At 54.1% G+C, this 24,438-nt stretch overlaps 2 protein-coding genes across 4 annotated transcripts in view; both read left to right on the top strand.

Annotated features, from left to right (window-relative positions):
* The window catches only part of CREB3L1 (cAMP responsive element binding protein 3 like 1), a 36,470-nt gene extending 24,441 nt beyond the window's left edge, over positions 1-12,029 (top strand). The window contains exons 3-12 of the mRNA XM_080640812.1: positions 254-438; positions 2,969-3,047; positions 3,943-4,100; positions 4,991-5,140; positions 5,293-5,351; positions 5,497-5,565; positions 7,713-7,812; positions 8,700-8,826; positions 10,868-11,135; positions 11,317-12,029. Coding sequence (XP_080496938.1) covers positions 254-438; positions 2,969-3,047; positions 3,943-4,100; positions 4,991-5,140; positions 5,293-5,351; positions 5,497-5,565; positions 7,713-7,812; positions 8,700-8,826; positions 10,868-11,135; positions 11,317-11,353 — 1,232 coding nt within the window. The 3' untranslated portion in view covers positions 11,354-12,029. The remainder of the gene's footprint in view (positions 1-253; positions 439-2,968; positions 3,048-3,942; positions 4,101-4,990; positions 5,141-5,292; positions 5,352-5,496; positions 5,566-7,712; positions 7,813-8,699; positions 8,827-10,867; positions 11,136-11,316) is intronic.
* A 6,200-nt stretch (positions 12,030-18,229) lies between these two features.
* DGKZ (diacylglycerol kinase zeta) overlaps positions 18,230-24,438 on the top strand; it is a 42,425-nt gene continuing 36,216 nt past the window's right edge. For 2 of the 3 annotated variants that reach the window (XM_080642406.1, XM_080642401.1), the window contains exon 1: positions 18,623-18,974. In XM_080642406.1, the coding sequence (XP_080498532.1) occupies positions 18,763-18,974 (212 nt within the window). In that variant the 5' untranslated portion in view covers positions 18,623-18,762. Of the gene's footprint in view, positions 18,975-24,438 lie in introns of all 3 variants that reach the window. The other variant, XM_080642409.1, reaches the window with a different exon arrangement.

Genomic DNA, 24,438 nt, shown 5'->3' with positions numbered 1-24,438 from the left:
ATTTATTGGACATTTATTTACTTCTTATCAGACACTTTTACAGATGAGAAAACTAAGGCTCAGAGAGGTTCAACAACTTGCCTAAGGTCACACAGCCAGCCAGGAGGGGTTCTGGTCTGTTGTCCAAGCCTAGTCTGTTAGCTGCCGAATGAAGAAGATGCCCCCACTTCTTCTGGCTCCCTGTGGATAGGAGGGGGGCTGAGCCCTGTGCTCCGGGAGTCCCCTGAGCCTGGGTCTTGCCCCCTTCCCCCAGATGTGGAACATGGAGCCTGGGTGCTGGGACACAAATTGTGCTCCGTCATGGTGAAGCAGGAGCAGAGCCTGGAGCTGCCTGTGGACCCTCTGGCCGCCTCCTCAGCCATGGCTGCCGCTGCTGCCATGGCCACCTCCCCGCTGCTGGGCCTCAGCCCCCTGTCCAGGCTGCCTGTCCCCCACCAGGTGAGCCTGGGGACTGTTTAGTAGGGGCTGAGGGGAGGGGCAAAGGGTGGGGGGGGTGGTCTCTGTGGGAAGAAGTGTCCAAAGCCCTGTGCACCCAGGGTTCTATGAACAGGGAGCAATATGACCCTTAGGACCAAGGGTTGGCTCTCCCAGACGGGCCTCTGCCTCCCCCGTGGGCTGCCATGCACCATCTAGAATGCACACAGACCATCGAGCCCTCACAGTAAGCTGGGGCCCTCACCTGGTGTGGGCAAGGCTTAAAGGACGCAGGCAGGGCTGGCGTTGGGCCACGACCAGAGTCCCAGAGATGGAGACAGCCCAGGCCACTTGATTTTCTCAAAGCGTCAGCATTTTAAAAAAGAAAGGCCAACATGGAAATATAAAACGTGTGCTTTCAGTTGTTTGCATTCATGAGATTAATATCTTCAACCCACGTTCTCATACCGCCACCCCCTACGAATGTATAGATATAACATCCTCTGGCTATAGATCCTAGGTGATACCTGAAAACCCCTGGGGGGGGCCGTGCCTGGGTCCCAGCCTGGCTCTCACTGGTGCTCGGGGCACATGCCACTCCCTTTTCCTCCGCCGCCTTCTCTATAAAATGGGAGCGTGAGCTACCAGGTGCCTCTAAGGAGCTTCTGTCCCTGGGTCGTCTTAAATCCTTCGTCTGGATTGGGCCAGCCCTGCCCCCTGCTGGCCACACAGCTCAGAAGGTGGCCACAGGCGGACCGGTCAGCCCCTCCCACCCCTCCAACCCCTCCTCTGTCCACCAGGATCAAGGGTTGGCTGCAGATGTGGAGGATCTTTTTAAAATATATATATATATTTTATTGATTTCAGAGAGGAAGGGAGAGGGAGAGAGAGATAGAAACATCAATGATGAGAATCATTGATCGGCTGCCTCCTGCATGCCCCCTACTGGGGATCAAGCCTGCAACCCCGGGGCATGTGCATTCCCTACTGGGAATCGAACCTGGGACCCTTCAATCTGCAGGCCAACATGCTATCCACTGAGCCAAACCGGCTAGGGCTAGAGGATCTTTTTTAAAATATATATATATGTTTTTACTGATTTTTTAGGGAAAGAGGTATAGAGAGATAGAAACATTAATGAGAGAACATTGATCAGCTGCCTCCTGCACACCCCCTACTGGGGACTGAACCTGAAAACCTGTGACTTCTTGGTTCATGAGTCAATGTTCAACCACTGAGCCATACCAGCTAAGCGTGGAGGATCTTTTGTGATCAGATCCAAGACTGGTTCCGAAGCACCTTGGGCCTTGCCAAAGCAGGAAGGGAAGGCAGGACTGCAGCAGGGGGCAGGAAGGAGGTGGGGCACGTGCATCAGAGAAGGAAACTGAGACTCAAGGGGTTAAGCAACTTTCCCCAAATCACAGTCACAAACAGAGGAGCTGCACCCCCAACTCAGACGCCAGACTGAAACCCACACCGTCACTCCAGCGAGGTCACAACACGCTAGTGGAGGCAAAAGAACCAGGAGTTGGTGAAGTGCCATCGCCCTTCTGCATCGCGGTCCCCTCATCTGTCACTTGAGGGCTGAGCTGGGATATAGACGAGGGAACCTACCAGGTCCCCTCCCCCGACCTTGAGCCTTCTATGATTCTTCCTCATCTGCCTAAACTTAGGATTCTGTTTCTCACCCACAATCTCATGACCTCCCTCTGCTGGCCGCAGACCAAGGGAAAAGATGGTCCTGAAATCCAGCCCCCAACACAGAGAACACGGCTCCCGTGCATGTTGACAGCCATGTGTAGGAAGCCACGCATGTCCCTGAAATCCTATCTGGAACTGCAAGTTGGAATATAAAGAAATAGGATGCCCTAACCGGTTTGGCTCAGTGGATAGAGCGTCGGCCTGCGTACTGAAAGGTCCCAGGTTCGATTCCGGTCAAGGGCATGTACCTTGGTTGCGGGCACATCCCCAGTAGGAGGTGTGCAGGAGGCAGCTGATCGATGTTTCTCTCCCATCGATCTTTCTAACTCTCTATCCTTCTCCCTTCCTCTCTGTAGAAAATCAATAAAATAAAAATAAAAGCTTATCACTTAAAAAAAAAAGAAATAGGAATGCATGTTTGTTTAAAGTGTAAACCGAATTCTGTCAGTCCCTTGCTTAAAACCCTTTAGGGGCTCCTCACTGCTTCCAATTCTTTTGTCTGGATTCCACTCCCACTCCCACCCCACTCTGATCATCTGGTCTTATTTCCTACCCCTCCATCCCAACACACATTCCTACATTCTGGACACCCTGAATACTTGCAGTTTCCAGACCCAGCCATGCTGTCTGGCCTCTGGCCCTTGGCAGATGCTTATCCCTCTGCTTGGCTGAGTGGCTCCTCCACGCACAGGAACTTGCCTCTACTCCTTCTGGGCCATGCCCAGAGCTCTAAGCCCAGCCACCTCCCCAGTTCTGCAGGACAGGCCACCGGCCTCAGGGAGGGAGATGGTGGATGGCCTGGTGGGGACAGCCCCAGGGGCAGCTGATGGAGCTGGACCTGTCTCTTCCTCAGGCCCCGGGAGAGATGACTCAACTGCCCATGATCAAAGCAGAGCCCCAGGAGGTGAACCAGTTCCTCAAAGTGACACCAGGTAAGTGGGTCCAGGGAGGGACTCTTCCTCTCCAGTCCTGGGAAGACAGCATCCCTGCTACCTTGGTCCAGCCACTCACCTTCCTCAGCAACCCACCTTTCCCATAATATCCCCTCCTCCATGCTTGGCCCACTCCCCATCCATCCAGTTCCCTTCTTACCCAACCTCTGACTGTCATCACTGCTATCTACACCCTCACACCTTCTTCACTAATCCCCTGTCATTCACTAACTGCAGCTCATTTTATTGCCATTCACTCATTTACCCATCTGTCTATCTGTCTGTCCATCCATCCATCCATCCATCCATCCAGCTTTCCATAAATCTGGGCATTCTGGGCTGCCCAGGCTTCCTCCTGACCACCTGCAGAGTGTTAGTCTTCCTGGTGCTGTGGCCACAGAGGGACAGCATGGAGGGAGGCTGGGGAGAGCAGTGCTCCTGGCTGGTCGGCTGAAAGCCCAGTGCCTGCTGCCTCGTTACCCTGACGTCAGAAATGGAAACCCTGGGGTAGTTATAGCTAAACATTTGGGGTGGGAGGGAGGAAGGGCAGACTCCAGTCACCTGCTGGAGTTGTCGAACTAGAGGGTGAAACACTCTGAACCCTGTGAAGCTGGGGATGGGGGAGGGCCTCCAAGAATCCAGCCTCACCAAGGATGAGGCTCAAAGGAGCCAGGCCTCTGGTGGCAGAGATGAGGTGGCACCCAGGAATCAGCTTCTGGGATGTCAGCTCCCATCTCTCTGACACCACAGAGGGGCTTTTGATGCTACAACTGGTCGGGCCCCACCACTCTTGACCACAGCATCAGGGCTGGCTTAGGCCCATGCTCCGCTGAACTCTGAGGTCCCAGCAGAGCTGAGTGCAACCCTGCTAACCCGCTTCCCCCACTCTCCCCAGAGGACCTGGTGCAGATGCCTCCGACGCCCCCCAGCAGCCATGGAAGCGACAGTGACGGCTCCCAGAGTCCCCACTCTCTGCCCCCCTCCAGCCCTGTCCGGCCCATGGCCCGCTCCTCCGCGGCCATCTCCACCTCTCCCCTCCTCACGGCCCCTCATGTAAGCCGCTGGGAGTGGTCTGGGCAAATAATTGGGTAAATCCACTCTGGCACACATCCAGTGGGAAAGGGTCTGGGGAGCCCCAATCTGATCCCCACCCCCATCAGAATTCAGAGAGGTGCCTGCCTGGCAGGAGGGAGTGGGAATCTCTTAGTCCTACCTCGTGGTGAGTAGGAAGTAGGAAATAGGTAGGGAGGTCCAAGAGGCCTGCAGAACCACAGTGTGCAGAGCCAGGACTAGAACTGACATTGCTAACCTCCCTGTTTGGGGAGCAGCGCTCAGGAGGCCCAGAGTACCCAGGACACTGGGCTAGGCCTGAGCCCAGGGATGGGTGTGGAACCTTCCAAGCCGAGACTGTAGGGACATGAAGGGGAGTGCCATTTAGGGGGCCCTGGACAAGTAGGTTTTGAGTCTATGAATTTCAGGGTGGGATCTAAGGAGCCCCCAACAATGTACTGAGTGCCTAATATGCTGGGCTCCCATCACCATCCTAAGCATTTGATACATATTATTGGATTTAATTCAGCTCTACCCCATTTCTTAAAAATATTTCTTTATTGATTTCAGAGAGGAAGGGAGAGGGAGAGAGATAGAAACATCAATGATGAGAGAGAATCATTGATCAGCGGTCTCCTGCATGCCCCACACTGGGGATTGAGCCGGCAACCCAGGCATGTGCCTTGACCAAGAACCAAACCCTGACCTCCCGGTTCATAGGTCGACATTCAGCCACTGAGCCACGCCGGCTGGGCTCTACCCCCTTTTTAGATGAGGAAACTGAGGCTCGGGGAGTTGAGTGCTTTGCCCAGGTCACACACAGAATAAACAGCAGAGCTTGAATTTGAACCCAGGGTTGTCTGGTTCTAACCATCATGTGCTATTTCCCACAGAAATTACAGGGGACTTCAGGGCCACTGCTCCTGACAGAGGAAGAGAAGCGCACCCTGATTGCTGAGGGCTACCCCATCCCCACAAAACTCCCCCTCACCAAAGCCGAGGAGAAGGCCTTGAAGAGGGTCCGGAGGAAAATCAAGAACAAGGTAAAGCAAGAGCTGGATCCAGGCCCTGCCCTGGGGCTTCCTTGGGGGTGGGGGGTCTCTGATCCCCTGGTGATGCCAGCTCTGAAATTGGGGGTCCCAGGAAGTGGATTTATGGCCATGGTAACCCCTCTTTTGGGGGCTTCCCCCTCTAGATCTCGGCCCAGGAGAGCCGCCGTAAGAAGAAGGAATACGTGGAGTGTCTAGAAAAGAAGTAAGGGTCCTGTGTGGGGAGGGGGGCCTGGGTCACAGGGCTCCAGGGGCAGGAGGCACAGGGGCTGAGATGCTGGTGGGCAGGACTGAGGGGGCAACCGCAAATCTGGGGCTGCCCCTGAGCCTGTGCCTGCTTGGCCCCGCAGGGTGGAGACATTTACATCAGAGAACAACGAACTGTGGAAGAAGGTAGAGACCCTGGAGAATGCCAACAGGTGGGTGCTGCCACCTGCATCCCGCACTGCCCTTGCCCCCTGCAGAGGAGAGGTAACTGAGTTCAGGATGAACCCCAGAAACAGGAACCCTGCAGCCCGGGACGCCAGCTTCCCATCCTTCTTCATCCACACATCTCCACGCGTGGCAGGCTGATGAGAAGCTTTCAAGGAGATGGGACAGAGCAGTGGTTTTCAGAGCATGGTTCTCAGACCACCACCAGCAGCCTCCCCTGCGAACATGTTAGAAATGCTCATTATTTTCAGGCCTCACGCCAGGGCTACTGAAGCAGGAACTCCAGGGAGGGGGCTCAGCAATCTATGTTTTAGTTAGCACTCCAGGTAATTCTGATGCACCCTAGGGTTAGAACCACTGGCGGAGATGCTTGCCACGCAAAGCGAGCTTCTCAAACAGCAGCAGCAGCAGCACCGGGAAGCTCGTAAGAAATGCAGAATCTCAGGACTCTCCCAGACTTACTGAATCAGAATCTGCATTTCTGCAAGCCCGTTGGGTGATTCACATGCACAATTAAGTTTTAAGAAACACCGGTGTACGCATAGCGCCTGGCCTGAAGTAGCTTCATAAAGTCTCAGCTCTGGATTCGTATTCCACTCTGCCATTTTGGCGATGGGGCCCAGCGTCTTTGTCTAAATGGAGATGATAGAAGCACCATCTCCCAGGATATGTGTAATGATTCAATGAGCTAGTGCAGTGGTCGGCAAACTCCTTAGTCAACAGAGCCAAATATCAACAGTACAACGATTGAAATTTCTTTTGAGAGCCAAATTTTTTAAACTTAAACTTCTTCTAACGCCACTTCTTCAAAATAGACTCGCCCAGGCCGTGGTATTTTGTGGAAGAGCCACACTCAAGGGGCCAAAGAGCCGCATGTGGCTCGCAAGCCGTAGTTTGCCGACCACAGAGCTAGTGCAACTCAAGAGCCCAGCACTGTGCTTGGCATTTAAGGATGCTCAATTCATGTTAGTTTTTCTTTTTTCTTTCTTTATTGTTATTATTCTGAATTCTTGATAGTGCTCAGCCATGAGAGCACAGTAGGTCTTTAATGATTATTTGCTGGGATTAATTAAAATAAATAGACAACAGCCCGGCTGGCATGGCTCAGTGGTTGAGCGTCAACCTATGAACCAGAAGGTCATGGTTCAATTCTGGTCAGGGCACAGGATTGAGGGCTGGATCCCCAGGGTGGAGCACATAGGAGGCAGCTGATCGATGATTCTCTCTCATCATTGATGTTTCTATCTCTCTCCCTCACTCTTCCTCTCTGAAATAAATAAAAATATATTTTAAAAAATAAAATAAAATAAAAACAATAGCTGGAATGTAGCAGGTGCTCAACAGAAGGCTCTTCCCTCTTTCCTTCCTTCTCTCCCAGCTTCTCCAGTGGGATCTAGCTACTCCCAATTGATCTGGAGAATGCATTCCCTCAGGGGAACCATCACCCCTCAACTCCTCCACCTCTGGCCCAGATTCCTCCCTGGCCCCAAATCTGGCCAGGCCCTCGGTGTTATTTCGCCACCTGCTGTACATTATTTGAACTGCAACCCCCTCGCCAGGCTGGGTGGAGGAAAGAGATGATTAAACGTTTGTTCACCAAGCATGGGCTGAGCACCCGCTGTGTGTAGCCAAAGGATTCCACGCCCCGTGGGACCCAGTCATTACCCTCAGGGAGCCCACAGTTAACTGAGGAGGTTGGCATGGAAATCCATAAATAAGCGTGTTACAGGTGTTGTGATAAATGTAAAAACAGCAATAAAAAATTTAAAAATGGTAGTTACCATTTACCGGACACTCACTATGTACCAGGCAGCTGCCAGACATGGGTTGTGGGGTGCTGCGGCTGCCGTAGGGCCCAGGTGGGACGGCCTTCCTCCAACCCCCACTTCGGCCAGAAGCATCACAGGGCGCCCCCTGAGCTCCCCGAGAGTGACCCAGCTATCCACCAGGAGGCAGGCCCAGGTTCCCGAGCGACACCGCAGAGGGCCAAGCAGGAGGCGACCCCTTCTGTCTTGACTGAAGTGGGCACCGGGGGGCCAGCCAGGTCTGGAGCCAGCCCAGGTGTGCGCGGGAGAGCAGGAGGCAGAGATGCCTGCTGGGTCAGAGCCTCTGGTGACCACTGTGTCCCCCTCAGGACCCTGCTTCAGCAGCTGCAGAAACTCCAGACGCTGGTCACCAACAAGATCTCCAGGCCGTACAAGATGGCAGCCACCCAGACTGGGACCTGCCTCATGGTAGGTCTGCTCCCTCCTACAGGCCTCCAGAGGGCGTCTTCCCCAGGTGGCTTTCTGGGGGGGGGGGGGGCGGGGGGGGGCAGACCTTAGAAGGATTAGCAATATGATGGGCAACATCACCAAGGTACACCATCCCAGTGCCCAGTGGCCTCTTTCACCAAGTCCTCTGAACCTTCTAGAGCATGGCCTTCCCTGACCAGTTCTAACAGTGTGGCTGTGCAGTGACTCCCGTGAACCCCGCTGGGGGGTGGCAAGGCAAATGCCACATCCTGTGGAGTGAAGGGCTGGGGAGACACTCAGGACCCGTGGACTTGGTTCTCACTGGAACGAATGGTGGCGAGAAGGCCGAGCAAATCCCTGAAAACCCAAAAGAGTGCCCAGCGTGTGGCTCAGGCCTCTGCTAGTCCCTCTTCCACCCTCTCCTGGACCTGTCCGCTGGACACTCCCCGGGGAATCCCCTCTGGGACGCGGGCTGCCAGGTGGCGGAGCCATGTGTGGGCAGGGGTTAGTGTGTGCCTCGTGACGCTTAGCTCCTCCTGCTGAGAAGCTGCTGTGATACTGGGTCCCCTCCCTTGTCCCAGCCCCAACCCCTTTTCTTCCTTACAGATTCCACCACCCTGGAGGTGACAACCCCATGAGCCACTTCCCTCTTTCTTCCAGCACTGCCTGGGCTGAGATGGCCTGAGCCGCCTCCTCCACCTTCTCCAGAGAGGGCGGGATACCCCACATCTAGTGGGGGTGTTGGCTCTGGGAGCGGCTTTCTTAGAGAAATACTGAGCCTTTTGCAGCCATTGGTTTTGGGGCGGGAGGCCTGAGAGAGGCCAGGGCTGCAGCCCCCCCCCCCCCCCCCGCCCTGGATCTGACCACTACTCTCTCTCTACTCCCAGGTGGCAGCCTTGTGCTTTGTTCTGGTGCTGGGCTCCCTCGTGCCCTGCCTCCCCGAGTTCTCCTCCGGCTCCCAGACTGTGAAGGAAGACCCCATGGCCACTGACAGCGTCTACACAGCCAGTCAGAGTGAGTGCCCTGAGCCGGCTGCCCTTCCCCAGCCCCAGCTTCTGGGCACAGGGAGGAGCCAAGTTTTGGGTTGGCATCATCTCATTCTCCGTTCTCTTTTTACCGATGGAAAACGGAGGCTCAAAGGAGTCTATGATTTGTTCAGTGCTGGTTGTGGAATTGGGGCTACAATGCAGACCCCCTGATTCTCAGCCTATCCAGAAGTGGCTGGGGGGTCAGTTTAGGGGATAACAAAAATATTCCCACCTTTACCCCCATGTATTATGTGCCAGTGGGTTATGGGGCCTCTGGTCAGCACCATCGGTATTTCCTGACTGGGACAGCAAGTGACTTTCAGCTCAGTGGTCATTTCCAGTAAGACGGTGGTGGCTGCCTGAAGCTCTGGGTGAAGAAGGATTCTGAGGCACCACTCAGGATCAACAGGAAGGAGTGCCAGGGTCCATTGGTGATGTTCACCATGGGCAGCAGAGGGGTGGTGGTGGAGTGGGCTCAGGTATTTACCATTCCGTGGGGGATTGTGAGGTACAGTGGCTAAGAGTATGGAGCCTCAGAGTCCGTCCGTCATACCTGCCTCTGCCACTGGGTGACCTTGGGCCTGTGCCTTAAGCTCTCTAAGCTTTCATTTCTTCACTTGGAAATGGGAGTTACAGTTCCGCACTTGCTGAGCATGGTTGATGTGAAGATTAAATGAGCTGGTGTATGAACGCTTTCAACACAGATACAACACATGGGTGGCAAGGGGAGAGCTAGTCTAGAGCGCAGCAAGGAGAGTATGGATTTCACCAGGCAGAAGATACTGCAGGTAGACCTACAGAGGAACTTCCCAGCCATTTTTTCATCACTTGCCAGGAGCAAGTCATTTGGCAGGGAAGGAGGAGGAAGAGGAACCAGATGGACAATCAGAGAGCTGGGAGACAGGGAGAGTGAGTTTCCAGAAGGAGAGATACAACAGGGAGGATGAGGCAGGCCTGCGTGGCCTTGAGGAGAGGAAATGGCTAGCCGGTCAGGGGAGAGGTAGGGGAAGAGGAAGTGGAGGCGGGGCGTGAGAACCAGTTCCTGGACATGTGCTGTGGCTGGGCCTGAGAAGAAGAGAGCAAGACAGTTACTAAGGGGGTATATGGTCTTGAGAGCCACGTGTTGTTTTTCCAAGGCCAGAGCGGCCCTTGTGTATTTGGCGGTAGAGGAAGCCAGAACAGAGGAAGGAATGGAAATGGCCAGGGCGGGGGGGGGGGGGGGGCGGGTGATGAAGGAAACCAGAGTCAGAGGAGGCAGAGAAGGAATGAGCCCCTCGAGTGAGTGAATGCCGTGGGTACAGGTCTGCACATCTGGGGTAGGGGGCTCTGGAGCAGGCTGGCGTGCAGAGCTGGGCATGCACCATCCTAGGGGGTGCCTTTCACGTAGGTCAGGGCCGTGAGAGCCAGAAGGGTGGTGGTGGGTCAAACTAGCGTGGAACCACGTACCTGATCACCTAAAACTTCCACTGCCTGTTCTGTGAAACAGGGCTAGAATATCTGGTTCTTGGGTTTCTGAGAGATGTCAATTTTTATATAGGCCAGCGGACTTTGCAGTGCCTGGCACACAGTATTCTCCAACAAATGGGTTTCCTTCCCCTTCTCTTCCCTGAAGGGCACTCTAGGGCCTAGAATGGGGAAGAGGTTTAGTCAAGATCTTATGGAAATTAGTAAGTGTTGGAAGTAGGATTCGAACCCAGCTCTCAGATGGTACCCTCTGCTTAGAAAGAGCTGCTTTCTCTGGGTGTTCACTAAACACAGTTTCACTCCCTTCCCCTATATGATCTCATTTAAACCTCACATCTATATGAAGTTGGTCCTAGTATCCCTATTTTATAGGTGAACAAAGTGAGGCTCAGAAAGTTTAAAACAAAGGCCTGAGGTCACACAGCTTGGCATTGTTGGAGCTAGAATTCAAGTCCAGGCCTTTAAGATTCCAGAGCCCGTGTCTGTAACTACTAGGCCATGAATGTGGCTGGGGTGCGAGGGAGCCTCTTGGCACCCGGGCTTACCCTGAGCTCTCTCTCCAGTGCCCTCCCGAAGCCTTCTGTTCTACGATGAGGGGGCAGGCTCTTGGGAGGATGGCCGCAGCGCCCTGCTGCCTGTGGAGCCCCCAGATGGTTGGGAAATCAAGCCCGGAGGGCCAGCGGAGCAGCGACCCCAGGACCACCTACAGCATGACCACCTGGACAGCACGCACGAGACCACCAAGTACCTGAGCGAAGCCTGGCCAAAGGACATCGGTGGAAATGGCACCAGCCCCGACTTCTCCCACCCCAAGGAGTGGTTCCACGAGAGGTGGGTGGGGGGCCCCTTCCCCTCCTGGGCTCCCAAGGCTCCACCTGCCCTCTGCCCTCCCCTGGTCCCCACGTCAGCCACACCTTGCCAAGCCCCCATCCCTCCCCTGTCCAGGTCCAGCTTGCAGGGTGCTGAGCAGGTCCTCACTGGACAAAGACTCTGATTTTTCTTCTCTCTCCAGGGATCTGGGCCCAAACACCACCATCAAGCTCTCCTAGGCCATACCAAGACCCAGGACCCAGGACGCGTACCCCCTGGCATCCCTGAAGAGGGATTGTCTTGCTCGCTAACCCGGATCCGGCTTGTACCCCTGCCCCCTGGGGTGCCATCCCAGGAGAAAGGGTTCCACTTCTCCCCAGCCCTTCTTTGCCCCAGATCTCAACTGGGGCCTCTCCTCTCCCCCCACATTTGGACTGTTCCCTTGGGCCAACCACTCGGATTTCACCCTCCCTCCACAACCGTCTGTCCTCAGATAAACCACTCACTGGGCTACCCCTCTCCTTCCTCATAATGACCAACACGACCACTGCCCTCTCTGCCCCCTGGCCCCCATACACACACAAACACACACGTCAACATGCCGACACACACACACGCTCCCCTCACCCCTACTGTACAGAGACCAAGAACAGAAATTGTTTGTAAATAATGAACCTTATTTTTTATTATTGCCAGTCCCCTAAGATATTGTATTTTACAAGTCTCCCTCCTACCTTCACCCTCCCTTGTTTTATATTTTATGAAATTAGTGCGGGCTTTGCTGTCCCTTGGCCAGGGAGCGAGGGTTCCCCTCCCCGCCCTCACCCGGCCTCTCCATGCCGCTGCCCAAGCCGCTGGGCCTTTTTAATTGCCAAATTGCTTCATCCACCCGCTCAGCATATGCTTTAAGAAGGCAAAAGTAAAAAAAAAAAAAAAGATGCAGCATCAATTCCTGACTTTGTGCCTTTCATTGGGGGGAGGGGGAGGTAGGACTGGGGGGTCAGGAAGTGAGAAGGTAAATTTATTTTATATTCTGTTGGGGGGAGGGAGACTGGCGGTGGGGTTGTTGAGAAGGCATTTCTATCGGGTTCCCTCTTCCAGCCAGATGCAGAATTCAAACTAGAAGCTCAAAGAGTTCTGTTGCAATTGCCCCACCCCGAGGCACCAGCTATCTCCTAGTACTGAGGACCAAAGCTGAGAGAGGCAAATTGGCCTTTAGGGATGGGAACTGCAAGTATTGAGTGCCTACTGTCATGGACCCTCAGAAATGGCCATCAGGCCTCATCCTCTATGCCCCTTCCTCTCACAGCCTCATCTTGACCACTTGATGGGGCCCTCGCTGCCTGTAGCTGGACATCAGTTTTAACTGCTAGAACATGCAGGCTTTTACAGCAAGGCCATTAAAGGCTGGGCTCTGGGCCCAAGCCATTATTATTATTATTATTATTATTAACAATAACTCTTAGCATGCACCTTTCCAGATTGATTCATCAATTCCATTAGTCATTCAACAAACTGCCCTGGAAGGCCCCAGGCTGGGATGGAGGCTGGGGAGTAAACCAGCCATCAGGGCCAGTGTGATGGAGGGGTGTACAGGATGTGAAGGGGACACGGAATAATGTCCTGTAATTCAGATTTGGTGGGTCAGGGAAGGCAACTCAGAGGAATTGGCCCTGAACTAAGTCTTAAGGGATGAGTAGGAGCTGGTAAGGTAGAGAAGAGATAGGAGTGTTTGGGGGTGGAGAGAATGTCAAGTGCATAGGCATAGAGCCGTGAAAAGTAGGGCCAGGGCTGGGGTGAGAAAAGGGGGCCATGAGGATGTGAAATTTAAGGAAGCACTTGTACCCCAGACTCCGAATTTGCTTCACCCTAGTCCTGGCCCTGATAAAAAGTATGGCCCTTTCTAACGAAAGAATACTTTACCCTGAAGGTAATGGGGAACCACTGAATGCTTTTGAGCCAGAGAGTAAGATAATCAGATTGCCCTGTCCTGGGACTCTGCAGGGGTTATAGTGAGAATGAGACAGATTCTGAAGATAATTAGAAGGAATTATCAACAGGCATTGACATCCAATTGGCTGTGAGGTGCAAAAGAGAGGATGGAGCCTGGGGTGACCTTTAGGTGTCTGACTTGAAGGCCTGGGTGGATAATGAGTCCATTCATCAAGACAGAGAATGCATATAACCTGATGAACAAAAAGATAGATACAGAGGCAGTAAAGCACCGAACAGACTGTCAAATTACAGCGGTAAGGCTGGGGAGTGTGGGGAGTGGGGGAAAGAGATCAACCAAAGGACTTGTATGCATGCATATAAGCACAACCAATGGACACAAGACACTGGGGGGAGGGGGGATGAGGGCATGCGACAGGGGGTAGGGAAGGCTGGGGGAAGGTCAATGGGGGGGGGGAAGGAGATATATGTACTACTATATGTAGTACTTTAAACAATAAAAAAAAAAAAGACAGAGAATGCAGGAGGAAGAGCAGGTTTGGAGAGAAAGGAGAACTCATTTTAACACATCTTGCATTTGAGTTGCCTGTGGATGGTCACATTAACAGGTAAGCCTAGGGCTTGGGGAAAAGCGCCCCAAGGTGGAGATTGGGAAATTGTCCACATCCAGGTGGTACCGTATGTTAAAGTCTGGGTCTGCATATGGGGAAGGGATATGGGGAGGAGCGCGGGGAAGATGGACATTGAGAGACACTGAAGGAAGAGGAGTGAACAAGAAGGCTGAGAAGGAAAGGGCGGAGAAAGGGAAAAACCAGGAGAGGGGAGTGCCCCAGAAACTGGTGGAGGAGAGCTTCCAGGGGCCATGCTCAGAGGTGTCAGATGCCATCTGAGAGGCTGGGAAAGATGAGAAGAATACAGAGTGTCCTTTCTCTTTGACGAGAAGGTTGCCAGTAACCTTGGTTGGAGCCCTGTTGGGGGAAGCTGGGGCAGAAGTGAGAGGATTTGGGTGAAAGTGAGAACAAGAGGAACTGGCATGAAGATGGGGAGGATGGGAGAGGAGGGTGTCGGTGAACGCTTGCAGGGTGCTTAGCTGTGAAGGAATAGAAGGTGGTAACTAGAGGGGGTGTAGGTGAGATCAAGAGCAGTTTGGGGCTATTCTCTTAGACGGGAGAGAGTTGACCATGGCTCTTTCCAGAAGATAAAGAGCCAAAAGAGAGGGAAAATGATGGATGAGAGTTGTGGAGAAGGGGTCCAGGAAGCAGGTAAAGAACTCCACCTTTGCCCAGCCAGTGTGGCTCAGTGGTTGAGCTAGGCCTATGAACCAAGAGGTCACAGGTTCAATACCTGGTCAGGGCACATGCCCAGGTTGCATTGTGGAGCTTGCAGGAGGCATCCAATCAATGAATCTCTCTCATCATTGATATTTCCATCTCTCTCTCCCTCTCCCTGCTCCGAAATCAATTAAAAAAACACATAATTTTATTTATTTTTTTATATATTTTATTAATTTTTTTTTTTTACAGAGAGGAAGGGAGAGGGATAGAGAGCTAGAAACATTGATGAGAGAGAAACATCGATCAGCTGCCTCCTGCACACCCCCTACGGGGGATGTGCCCACAACCAAGGTACATGCCCTTGACCAGAATCGAACCTGAGACCTTTCAGTCCACAGGCTGACGCTCTACCCACTGAGCCAAACCGGTTTTGGCAAAAACACATAATTTTAAAAGAACTCCACCTTCAACCTTAGAAGCCTGGAGAGAAAGGGATGGTATTCCTTGAGTGAAGAATGTGGGAGACAGGGAAGTGAGGGAGCCTCCTCCCCATGGCTGTGAAGTTTGAGGATGGGGCAATGGGGAGGGTTAGCATGGGAGTTGAATTGGGGGGCAAGGGGAAAGTTTGAAATTGTCACTCAGAGAAATGGAAAATGAAATTGACTTCTGGTGTGACCCCCCCTCACCATTCATTCATTCATTTAATAAATATTTAAGGAGTGTCCCTTATGTGCATGGCACTTTGCTAACATTAGAGCACAAATAAGACCTGGCTAATGATATCTTATTCCCCCATCCTCCCATTATTGACTAATTCTCGTATGTCAGGCACTGAACTGATGATTTTACATGTCCCAATTAGGAATCAAAATAATCCTAAGAGCTGGCATTTTTACAGATGACAAAACTGGGGTTCAGAGAGGTGAAATGACTTGACCAAGGTCATGCAGCAAGTAAGTGGCAAGGTTGGCATTTGAACACAGGTCTGTTTGGCTTCAGAGCTCATACTGTCCCTCCAGTTCTCCAGTTCTCACCCAGCACCCTTTCCTCTCTCCTCCAGATGCCCTTCCCCCAGCCCAGATTTTTATTCTTGCACATCTTCCAAGAACATTGGGACTTCCTAGAGCAACTACCCGAGAGAGCCCAGGATTTAGTGAGCTGGCCAAAGCGTGGTCATCTGCATTCACCACCCTATGCTGTCCATCCAAGACAGTCTTCCCCGCCTAGGCTAGGATGCAAGGTTAATCCACTCACACAAGCACCTGTTGACCCTCCACCTCCTCGGGGGCCGGTGTCACTGTCCCTGAGGGGGCGGGTCCCTAATGCACCCCAGTGTTAGAGTTACAGCCTTTGCGCTCCGTTGTCACTTCTGGCAGCCGGCTTTGTCACACATGTGATGGCTTTCACGGTGCCAGTCCTTCTGCTCAGCTTTGCCACAACAAACCCTTTGTTACACCTGGAAAGCAAAGCTCTGGAAGCAGGCAGAGAAGCTGTGGGCAATGCCTGGCACTGGGATGGGCCAGGGCAAGGTTCCAATTCCAGAGGCCAAACTGGGCATCTATCTGATGTAGGTAAAAGGTGCCCCTCGGGTCACGGGGAGGTGGGGAGACAGGCTGAGAACTGGCCTCCAAAGAAGCCTGAGGTGCTTTGTCATCAGAGTGTCAGTGAAGAGCATGAGCACTGATGTCGTTGCTGCACTTTATTGTGTGACCTTGGCCAGTTACCTAACCTCGTGAAGCCTCAGCCTTCTCATCCGGAAAATAGTACCCACCCTCATAAAATTGCAGTGAAGGCCCAGCCAAAGGGAGTGGCTCGGTTGCTTGGAGCAATGTTTCTCTCTCTCTCTCTCTCTCTCTCTCTCTCTCTCTCTCTCTCTCTCTCTCTCTCCCCCCCACTCTCCCTCTATCTAAGCATGTCCTCGGGTGAGGATTAAAAAAAACAAATTGCTGTGAGAGGTAACTGAAAGCTTGCACGTAGAGCTCTTAGCACAAGGTCAGTTATGCAGTAAGCATTCAAAAGGCATTAGCTATTATTTTCTGAGCACAGAGACAATGGGCTGGAGGTGTTCTGAGGAGCAAGCTGCAGCTAGGAGAGGCAGAAGGTGGTCAGGCTGGTCAGGGGCGGGGGCCTTCATTTTTCCCTAGGATTCTTGGGAAGAGGGCAGAGCTACAGCAAAAAAATAATGCAGTTAGCAGCTGGTCCTAAATGGGGGAGGTGTGAAGACAGAGGGGAGAAGCTTCACTTTTAAAAGGACTGAGTGGGGAGGGCTCAGCAGGGAAGAACTGAACAAAACACCAACCTGGAAACCCAGCAGCTAGGCAGCTGGTGAGGGAATGTTAAACCCAGCCAGCACTACCATAATTCATGGTGTAGAAGGCTACCTGGGCCAGGCTGATTGGAAATTAGCAATCCCAAGGGCGACCCCAAGGGCAGCAACCAGAAGGCGGGGCATCAGAGTGCCCTGCCCCCCCCCCCCCCCCACCTCCCACCCTTCCTCAGGGCTTCTTTAGAACTCGGCATTAGGGAAGAAAGCCCCCTGTGGCCAAGAAGTTTAATGCAATTCCATTTATTCCATTCATCCACAGCAGGATTGCTGGACCTGGAGAGAGGTGGGAGGCAAAGCCAAAGCAGGCATCTTCCTGCCCTTTGGGAGTTTACAGATGAGGGAAACAGGCAAATTCATGGGGAAGTGGAAAAGGGTCTGAGTTCTGGGGCCAGAAGACCTGGCTTTGAATCCTGGCTCCACCATCCACTGCCTGAGCCATCTTGAGCAAATAAATCACTTGAATGATAACCCAGTGTCCTCATCCGTAGCATGGAAGAAGAGATTACATCCACTGCCAGGGCTGTGGTGAGAATCAAATGAGATGTTGGATGTTGTCAGAGTGCGAAGGGGGTGCCCAGAGAGAGGCCCAGGAAATAGTTATGGGGCTGAAGGAGGGAGACAGCATCTGTAGTGTTTTAGGGAGAGGTTCATGGAGGATGTGGCACTTGAGGTGGGCCTTGACGCTGGATAGGATTTCCATGGGTGGGATAGAGAAGGGCAGACTCCAGGCCATGGCACAGAGCAGGACAGCCATTGCAGAGCTGGTGAGAGTTGGAGGAGCCCTGAGCAGCACAGCTTTCCTCCTATGTAACCCATTCTCTACCTTTGTTCATCTGGCCCTTCCCACCTTCCTGCCACAGTCAGGGGGGAAAGAGAAGGCACAAACTAGACTAAACACCTGGTGCAGAAGACAATGGGGGCTGGGAGGAAGATTCAGCAAGAGCCATTCCGGGAGACTTCCTGGAAGAGAAGGAGGTGTTGAAGCAAGACTCTCAGATTTTGAAGTACATCATCAACCGAAGATTTCAGATGGAGGGGCAGCCTGAACAACGCCGTAAAGGCCTGATACCAGTTCCCAGAATAAGGAGCACAGACACGTGGAAGGAAATGGATGGAAGCGGAGGGCAGGATGTGGGAAGATCAAGGCAGGCCTTGAATGCAGGGCTAAAGCATAGGCGAGGGGAGCCATTAAACACTGCAGGGGGACAGGAGATGCTAGATCCAAAGTCAGCTTCAGGAAGAAGGAGCGCTAGGCCTAAAGCCAGTGTTGCCGGCAATCAGATCTATCCCTGAGTGTGTTCCTCTTGCTTTGCCCCTTCCCCAAATCTAATTGGGCCTCTAAATTCCCGTGGCGCAGAGGGGGTTAAGCCGGCTCCTGCACCGCCCCCGGCCTCTCCACCTGCCCGCTGCAGCGGCGAATGCCGAGGCCGGAAAGCGCGGGATGCGAGGGGGGCGGGGAGGGCACCACCGCCGCTGAGTGACGGGCGGGAAGTGATTGGCAGCTGCCAAGCAGCGGAATCCGGGAGCGGGGCGGGGGGGGGGGGGGGGCGGCAGGAGTGGGCTCTGGAGGGCGCTCCGCACCCCTGGCCTCGGTGTTTGTACCCCACCGCCGCTGGGTCCGGCTCGCTCCTTCCGCGCCCCGAGCCCGGCGGGCTGGGCGGAGCGGCGCCTCCCCGGCCCGGACCCCGGGGCCCGCGGTGTCTCTAAGGTGACACTCGGTGCGTGGCCGCGGTGGCGGCTGCAGGAGCGCGCTCGCCGCCCCGGCTCCCGCTGCGCCCGGGCTCCCGCTCCTCCCAGGCTCTGGCTCAGCCGTCCGGGGGACGCCCCAGCACGCACGACTCAGCACCCCGACACCCACCGAGGACAAACCCCCACACACACCACAGCGGGCACAGGAGGAGCCCAGCCGCCGCTCCCAGGCGCAGCGCTCGGCAGCTCGCGGCCCCGGCGTCTGAGCCCGGCGTCGAGAGGGACGCGAGGGACCCGGCGTCCCCTCCCTCCCGCCTCGCGCCCCCGGGCCCAGCAGACAGGGAGACTGAACTTTAGCAGGGACCCCGAAAGGCCGCAGGAGCCGCGGGAAGAGGGCAGCCGCGGGATGGCCGAGGGGCCGGGAGGCGGAGGGCCCCGCGGGGACGGGGCGAGCGGCGGCCGGGCAGCGGAGGCGGAGGTGGTGCGGCGGCGCTGCCGGCGGGGGGAGGAGGCCGAGGCCTCGCAGCTGTGGCCCGAGGGCCCCCAGGGCATGGCCACTGGGCCCGCGGTGGAGGAGCAGTTCCGCCAGATGCACCTACGAAAGCAGGTGTCTTACAGGTAAGGAGAATGGGGGTAGCGGGGAGCGCGGGCCTGGGACCACCTCCTTTTAAGGCGCCATTCATTGTGCGCCAGCTGCTTGCCTGATGCGGAGAACTGAGAAATGACTAGCTAGGAGTCTCTGCCCTCCCGGGGCAGGAGAGAGGGGAGCCTCTGGGACCCCTTCTCTATATGAACCGTGAAAGCCAGCCTAGGCATTCAACGTGGGATTGCTGGTGCCAACTGTGCCGTACTGATGCCAGGCACTGCCCTGGACAGTGAAGGGAGCCGTAACCCAGACATGGTCCTTACAAACCTCTGTCTGCTGGGGAGAGCAGGGAGACACTCCCTGCCTCCCTGCGGGGAAGAGGGACCTTATTCATTCCATAGTTCTTGCCGGGGCTTTTCTGTGTGCTGACCCTGTGCTGGGCAGAGCCTTGTGGAAGGGACCGGGATGCTCCCTGCCACCACGGCTAAAACCCTGGGGCCTAGGCATGGGGAAGGAACCCCCTCCTGGACCCCTTTGCCCAGCAGCCCTCATTTGTATCCTCTGTGACAGACGGAATCTCACACACACACCCTGACACTGTCTTAATAAGACTCCCAGCCTCCCTGGTCCTGGCCCCTCTGCCCAGGGCTTCCCTGGAGGAATCAGCTGGGCTGGGCTGCCCCTCAAACAGGGTAGGTCAGTTCCTTCCGTAGGGAGGGGACCTATGGAGGGGGTGGAGGCAGGGCAGAGGCAGCCCTTGCCTTCCTCCTCCTCTCTCAGACCACAGCCTCAACTGGTACTTGCTGCGCCTGTATAATTCCTGGCCCAGAGGGACCTCCTCTGGAGGGTCCCGCGGGGACATTGAGGCACTTGCAGTCCTTGAAGCCATCAGCCTGGTTAGAGAGGAGACCTTGCCTGTCTGTTTACAGGAATAAGGACTCGGGGTGTGTCTGAGGCTGCCTGGCTTCTCCCTGGGGTTTCTGGGAAGATGTTTCATAAAACCAGCCCAACCCTGGGATCTTGAAGGGCCCCCCTATTCTTAATGGCTCTGAAGCCCTCAAGCTTCCATCACTTGGGAGAGGATGGGAGGGAAGAGGAGGAGACTTCACCATCATGAAGTGAGATGCACAGAATAATGGGAAATGGGTTCGTTTCCCATGGGTCCTACCTTCACTTTGGGAGGTACATAAGGAGTCAGAGGCACATTGAGCTCCATTACCAAGTTCTCCCAGAACACCATGCCGAGAGGAGGGCATTATCTGCTCATGCCTTCTGGCTGCAGATAGAAGATCCCTTGAAAGTTCCCTGGGGGAGGAGCGAGTACAGAGGTGACTGACAGGGAGCAGGGCTTAGAATGTAGAATCCTGGAAGAAATATTAGTCTGGGAATCAGGAGACCTGGCTTGAATTCTCATTTCTGCCAGCGACTTACTGTGTGTCCTTGAGCTAGACAGTATCTCTCTGGGCCTCAGTTCTTCACCTCTGACATAGGGAGGGACTCCAGGATTTTCCTTGGTTGTGGGTCAGGGACAAACAGCATCTAAAGCTGGAAAGGAGGCCAGAGTGGGGTAGAAGCTTAGAGGATAGGGAGCAAAGAAAAATTAAAGAGCCAAGATGGAAAAGGACACACACACACACACACACAGGGAGGCAGCGACAAGGGCTGTGATTCTCCCAGGGTGGCTGCTTCCTGAATGGAGGCCCTTCCACAGCCCAAATTTGAGCCTCTAATCACTCAGAAGGCAGGGTAACCAGCTGTGACTCCTCTGTGGCTGTACAGGGATCCAGAGACCTCTGAGTCACCTGTGTGAGGTCTGCAGAAGATAGCACAAGGACAGGCTCCAGCCGTCACCCCGGGACAGATCAGGCAAGGCACCTCTTCACACCAGGGTTAGGCCGGGAGCCCAGTCTCAGGACCAGAGCCAGACAAGGCATCAAGGCAAAGAGAAGCCCCTGGGGAGAGGACAGAAGAAGGCCTGTGAAGGAGACAGCAGCTCAGAGCTGTCAAAACCTTTCCAGGCCCAGGGAACGAGCTGTGCTTTCTGGCTAAGCCCTCCCATGAGGCTGCGCTCTGAGTGGCCTGATGACGGGTGCAAGCTCTTCCTCGCACAGGCCGCCCAGGGCTGGCAAGAGCGCAGGCCCACAGTAGCCCTCTTCACATCCTCCGCTTGCCACAGTTCCATGCAGCTCTGGCTCACAGCGGAACCTCCACCCCGCTGTGAGTTGCTAAAAAAAGCAGTTGAAAGCCCTTCACAGAGAGAAAAGGCTCTTGGACAGAAATGCAGGGGCAAAAAAATCTGAGGGAGGCGAGGGGTGGAAGTGGAAGCAGAATTGAGGCCTGGCTGCCTCTGACGTAGCTGAGGACGTAGGTGAGGACGGGGGCTTGGAGTAGAAGCTTTTAGGGATGTGGGTGTTTCTGGAAAACAGGTTTTCTTCACCCCCAACCCTAGCAGCTGCTTTATGTGGATGGAAAGATTTGTGCCAGTAGGAACTCTTGGGCGGGAGGGGGGGGGGGGGGGGAAGCATCTTACATCTGCATCTGAGTGTGAGGAAAAGTATCTCCCATACATTTGAGGAAGTTCTAAAGTATCAGGGTTGGTTTGCCCTGACGATGTGGTTTGGTGGTTGAGCATCATCCCCTGAACCAAGAGGTCACTAGTTCAATTCCCCATCAGGGCACTTGCTCTGGTTACGGGCTCAATCCCCAGTAGGGGGCGTGCAGGAGGCAGCCAATTGATGTTTCTATCTTTCTATCCTCCTTCCTTCCTCTCTCTCTAAAAATCAGTAAGAACATATTCAAAGTATCAGGGTTGGGCTCAAGAGACCATTGGAGAGTGGTGTCCAGCCTGGAAAAAGCCAGAGGGGTGCCAGGAACACTGAGTTTGGTCTGGAAAGGACCAGTCAGAAGATGCAGAGCTTGGACTTGGAGCTAAGCCCAGTGGTTCCCAAACCAGATCATCTGGGGGATTTCTTTTCAAATAATCTCTAACGCCCCATCCCTGGAGATCCTGATATAGGTAGTCTAGGGTTGGGCCTGGGCATCTCGACTTTAAAAACCTCTCCCAGGTAATTCTGATAACCAAGCAGATTTGAAAACCACCAGTTTCACCTGTGAAGAAGCTGAGGCAAGAGAAAGGGTAAAATGTGAGCTGAAACATTTCGGTGTGGCTGGCAGGGGGCGTCCCGGTGCTGGATGCTATTGTGGCCCCAGCAGGACCTTGAAGGAGGGCCAGCACCTCTGTCTGGAATTCTCCCTGGGCCAGGCACTGTCTGAAATGGAAGTATGGGACATGGTCCCTTCCCTTGAGTACAGGGCCAGACAGTAAATATTTTAGGCTTTGCAGGTGATACAACTCCCTGTCACTCTGCTCTGCCATTGTAGGCGACACGCTTAAGCAGCCATGGACAATACTTAAATGAAGGAGCATGGCTGGGTTCCAGCAAGACTTTATTTATAGACACTGAACTTTAAATTTCGTATCACTGCCACTGTATCAAATAATATCCTTTTGCTTTTTTCCAACCATTTACAATTGTGCAAATTAGCTCATGGCCCTACAAAAACAGGCAGCAGGCTGGATATGGTCCATGGGGCATAGTTTGTCAACTTCTGATCCAGTAGAGGGGACAGGGAAAACATCCATGGGAAAGATAGTGGGTGTTGAGATCAATCTGGGCGTTAGGCAAAGGACATGCATTTTACTGAGAGAGAAAGTGCAATACACACGCTTGCAGCCTTCAAGGTCAGAGAGACCTGGGTTCAAATTCCAGCCCTGCCCTTCCTAGCTGATTAAGCCACTTTTACCTTTGACCCTGTTTCCTCATATGGAAAACCGGGACACTAATACCTGCACAAAAGGGTGGCTGCGGAGATTAGGAAGATAAGTGATGTCAAACTCCTGACTCATAGCAGGGCTGGGACCCAAGTTACCAGATCTTTTGCACCTCTCCCCTCCCCCCAGAGATGGACCTCCTTGTGGGTCTGGGGGTGCAGGAAGGCCCCTGAAGGAGATTGGCCCTGAGTGGTGAAAGGTGGGGTGGCAGAGCTGAACAGAGTCGAAGAGCAGGGTCTGAGCCTGTGTGCATGCCTTCCGTCCTCTCCCTGTCTCTTCCACCCCCACGGAGGAGCTGGCGGGGGGATGCAACTGGGGGTGACAACTGGCAGGGGAGAGTGCCCCCTGCTGCAGGCACGCTGCGTTGGGTACACAGCTCCTCCAGGGAGGGGCACCTGATCCAACTTTCCCTGCTGCTATTTACCAGAAGCTAAAAATAACCCAAGAGTGACAGGGAGATGGGGCCGATTTGTAATTTAAATAGCAACAGGATAAAGCAAGGAGCTGCAAGAGATCACATTCTGTCCTGGATTAAAAATGCAAAAACCGGGGCGAGAGCTGAGGTGGAGCGGGAGGAGGAGGCCCCCAGCCAGAGGAAGCCGGAAGCCGAGGGTCTATCCATTTTCCTTCCTTTGGGAAGGGCAGGGCCCAGGCCTAGTCCGGAACTCCTTCTTCCCCACTGGGACCTGAGGTTCTTGCTGACAAGTGAGTCAAAGGCCAAGGCAGGCAGTGGCTGGAAGTGCGGCCAGGCTCGTCCTGAAGGCAGCAGTGCAGGGATTGGGATCCCAGAGAAGGTCTTATCCTATCCTGTGTGTCCCCAAGCAGCTCATGCTCCCCACCACCCACACAAGGGCAAGCACAAGCCATCTGGGCATTTGGAGGGCAGCTGGGAGGACCAAAAGCATTCGAAGAGCTCAAGCAAAGGCATTTGAACAGGTTCTCTGATGTGCTGCTGAGAACTCGGCCCTTAAGCCAGGCAGCCGGAAGCCTGGGTTGAAGTCTTATTTTTGCCTCAGTTGGTACAATTTCAGAGGAGAATGCTCAGAGGAGCCTGTCAAGGGTCCAGTTCCCAAAGACAAGGGTTAGCACAGGCTGAGGGAGACCTCTCTTCAAAGACACACAAAAAGGTGTGGGAAGGCACTGGGACTAAACATGGCTTCTGCTGGGCTCCACTGTGCTTGACCTACAGATGCTCGTGGCCTACAGATGTTTGGGGAAGAAAGACTAAGCAGGGTGCATAAATAGGTGGGGTTTTGAGGGCCACTGAACAGCATCTTACAGATGAGAAACTAAGCCTCAGAGAAGTTACGTAATGTGCTCAGGTCACACAGCCAGTAACTGGTAGAGCCAGGATCCAGACTCAAATGGATTTCACTTCAAAGCTCTTTTCACTCTGTCAGGCTTTCAAGGGTCTGGACTTGCATCCTTAATGAGCTTTCCTTTTGCCTCTGTACTAAGTGCACATATTCCTGGGAGGGATAATGGGACAGAGGGCATGGCAGCTGAAAGGCGATTCTGCATGCACTCAGGGTTTGAGAGCCAACAGCTGGGGGTGGGAGGTTTGGAGGGCAGGAGGCCAGCTGATTCTGTCCTGGGGGGCTTGGTGCTACGGACCAGGATGGGGTCAGAGGAAGCCCTTGAGGGCAGATGAGCCAGAGCGAGGG

Source organism: Plecotus auritus (genome assembly GCF_963455305.1).
Source record: "Plecotus auritus genome assembly, chromosome: 9".
NCBI classification, from domain to species: domain Eukaryota; kingdom Metazoa; phylum Chordata; class Mammalia; order Chiroptera; family Vespertilionidae; genus Plecotus; species Plecotus auritus.
The sequence above is the reverse complement of the archived record's forward strand: the minus strand, read 5'-3'. Positions and strand labels throughout refer to the sequence as shown.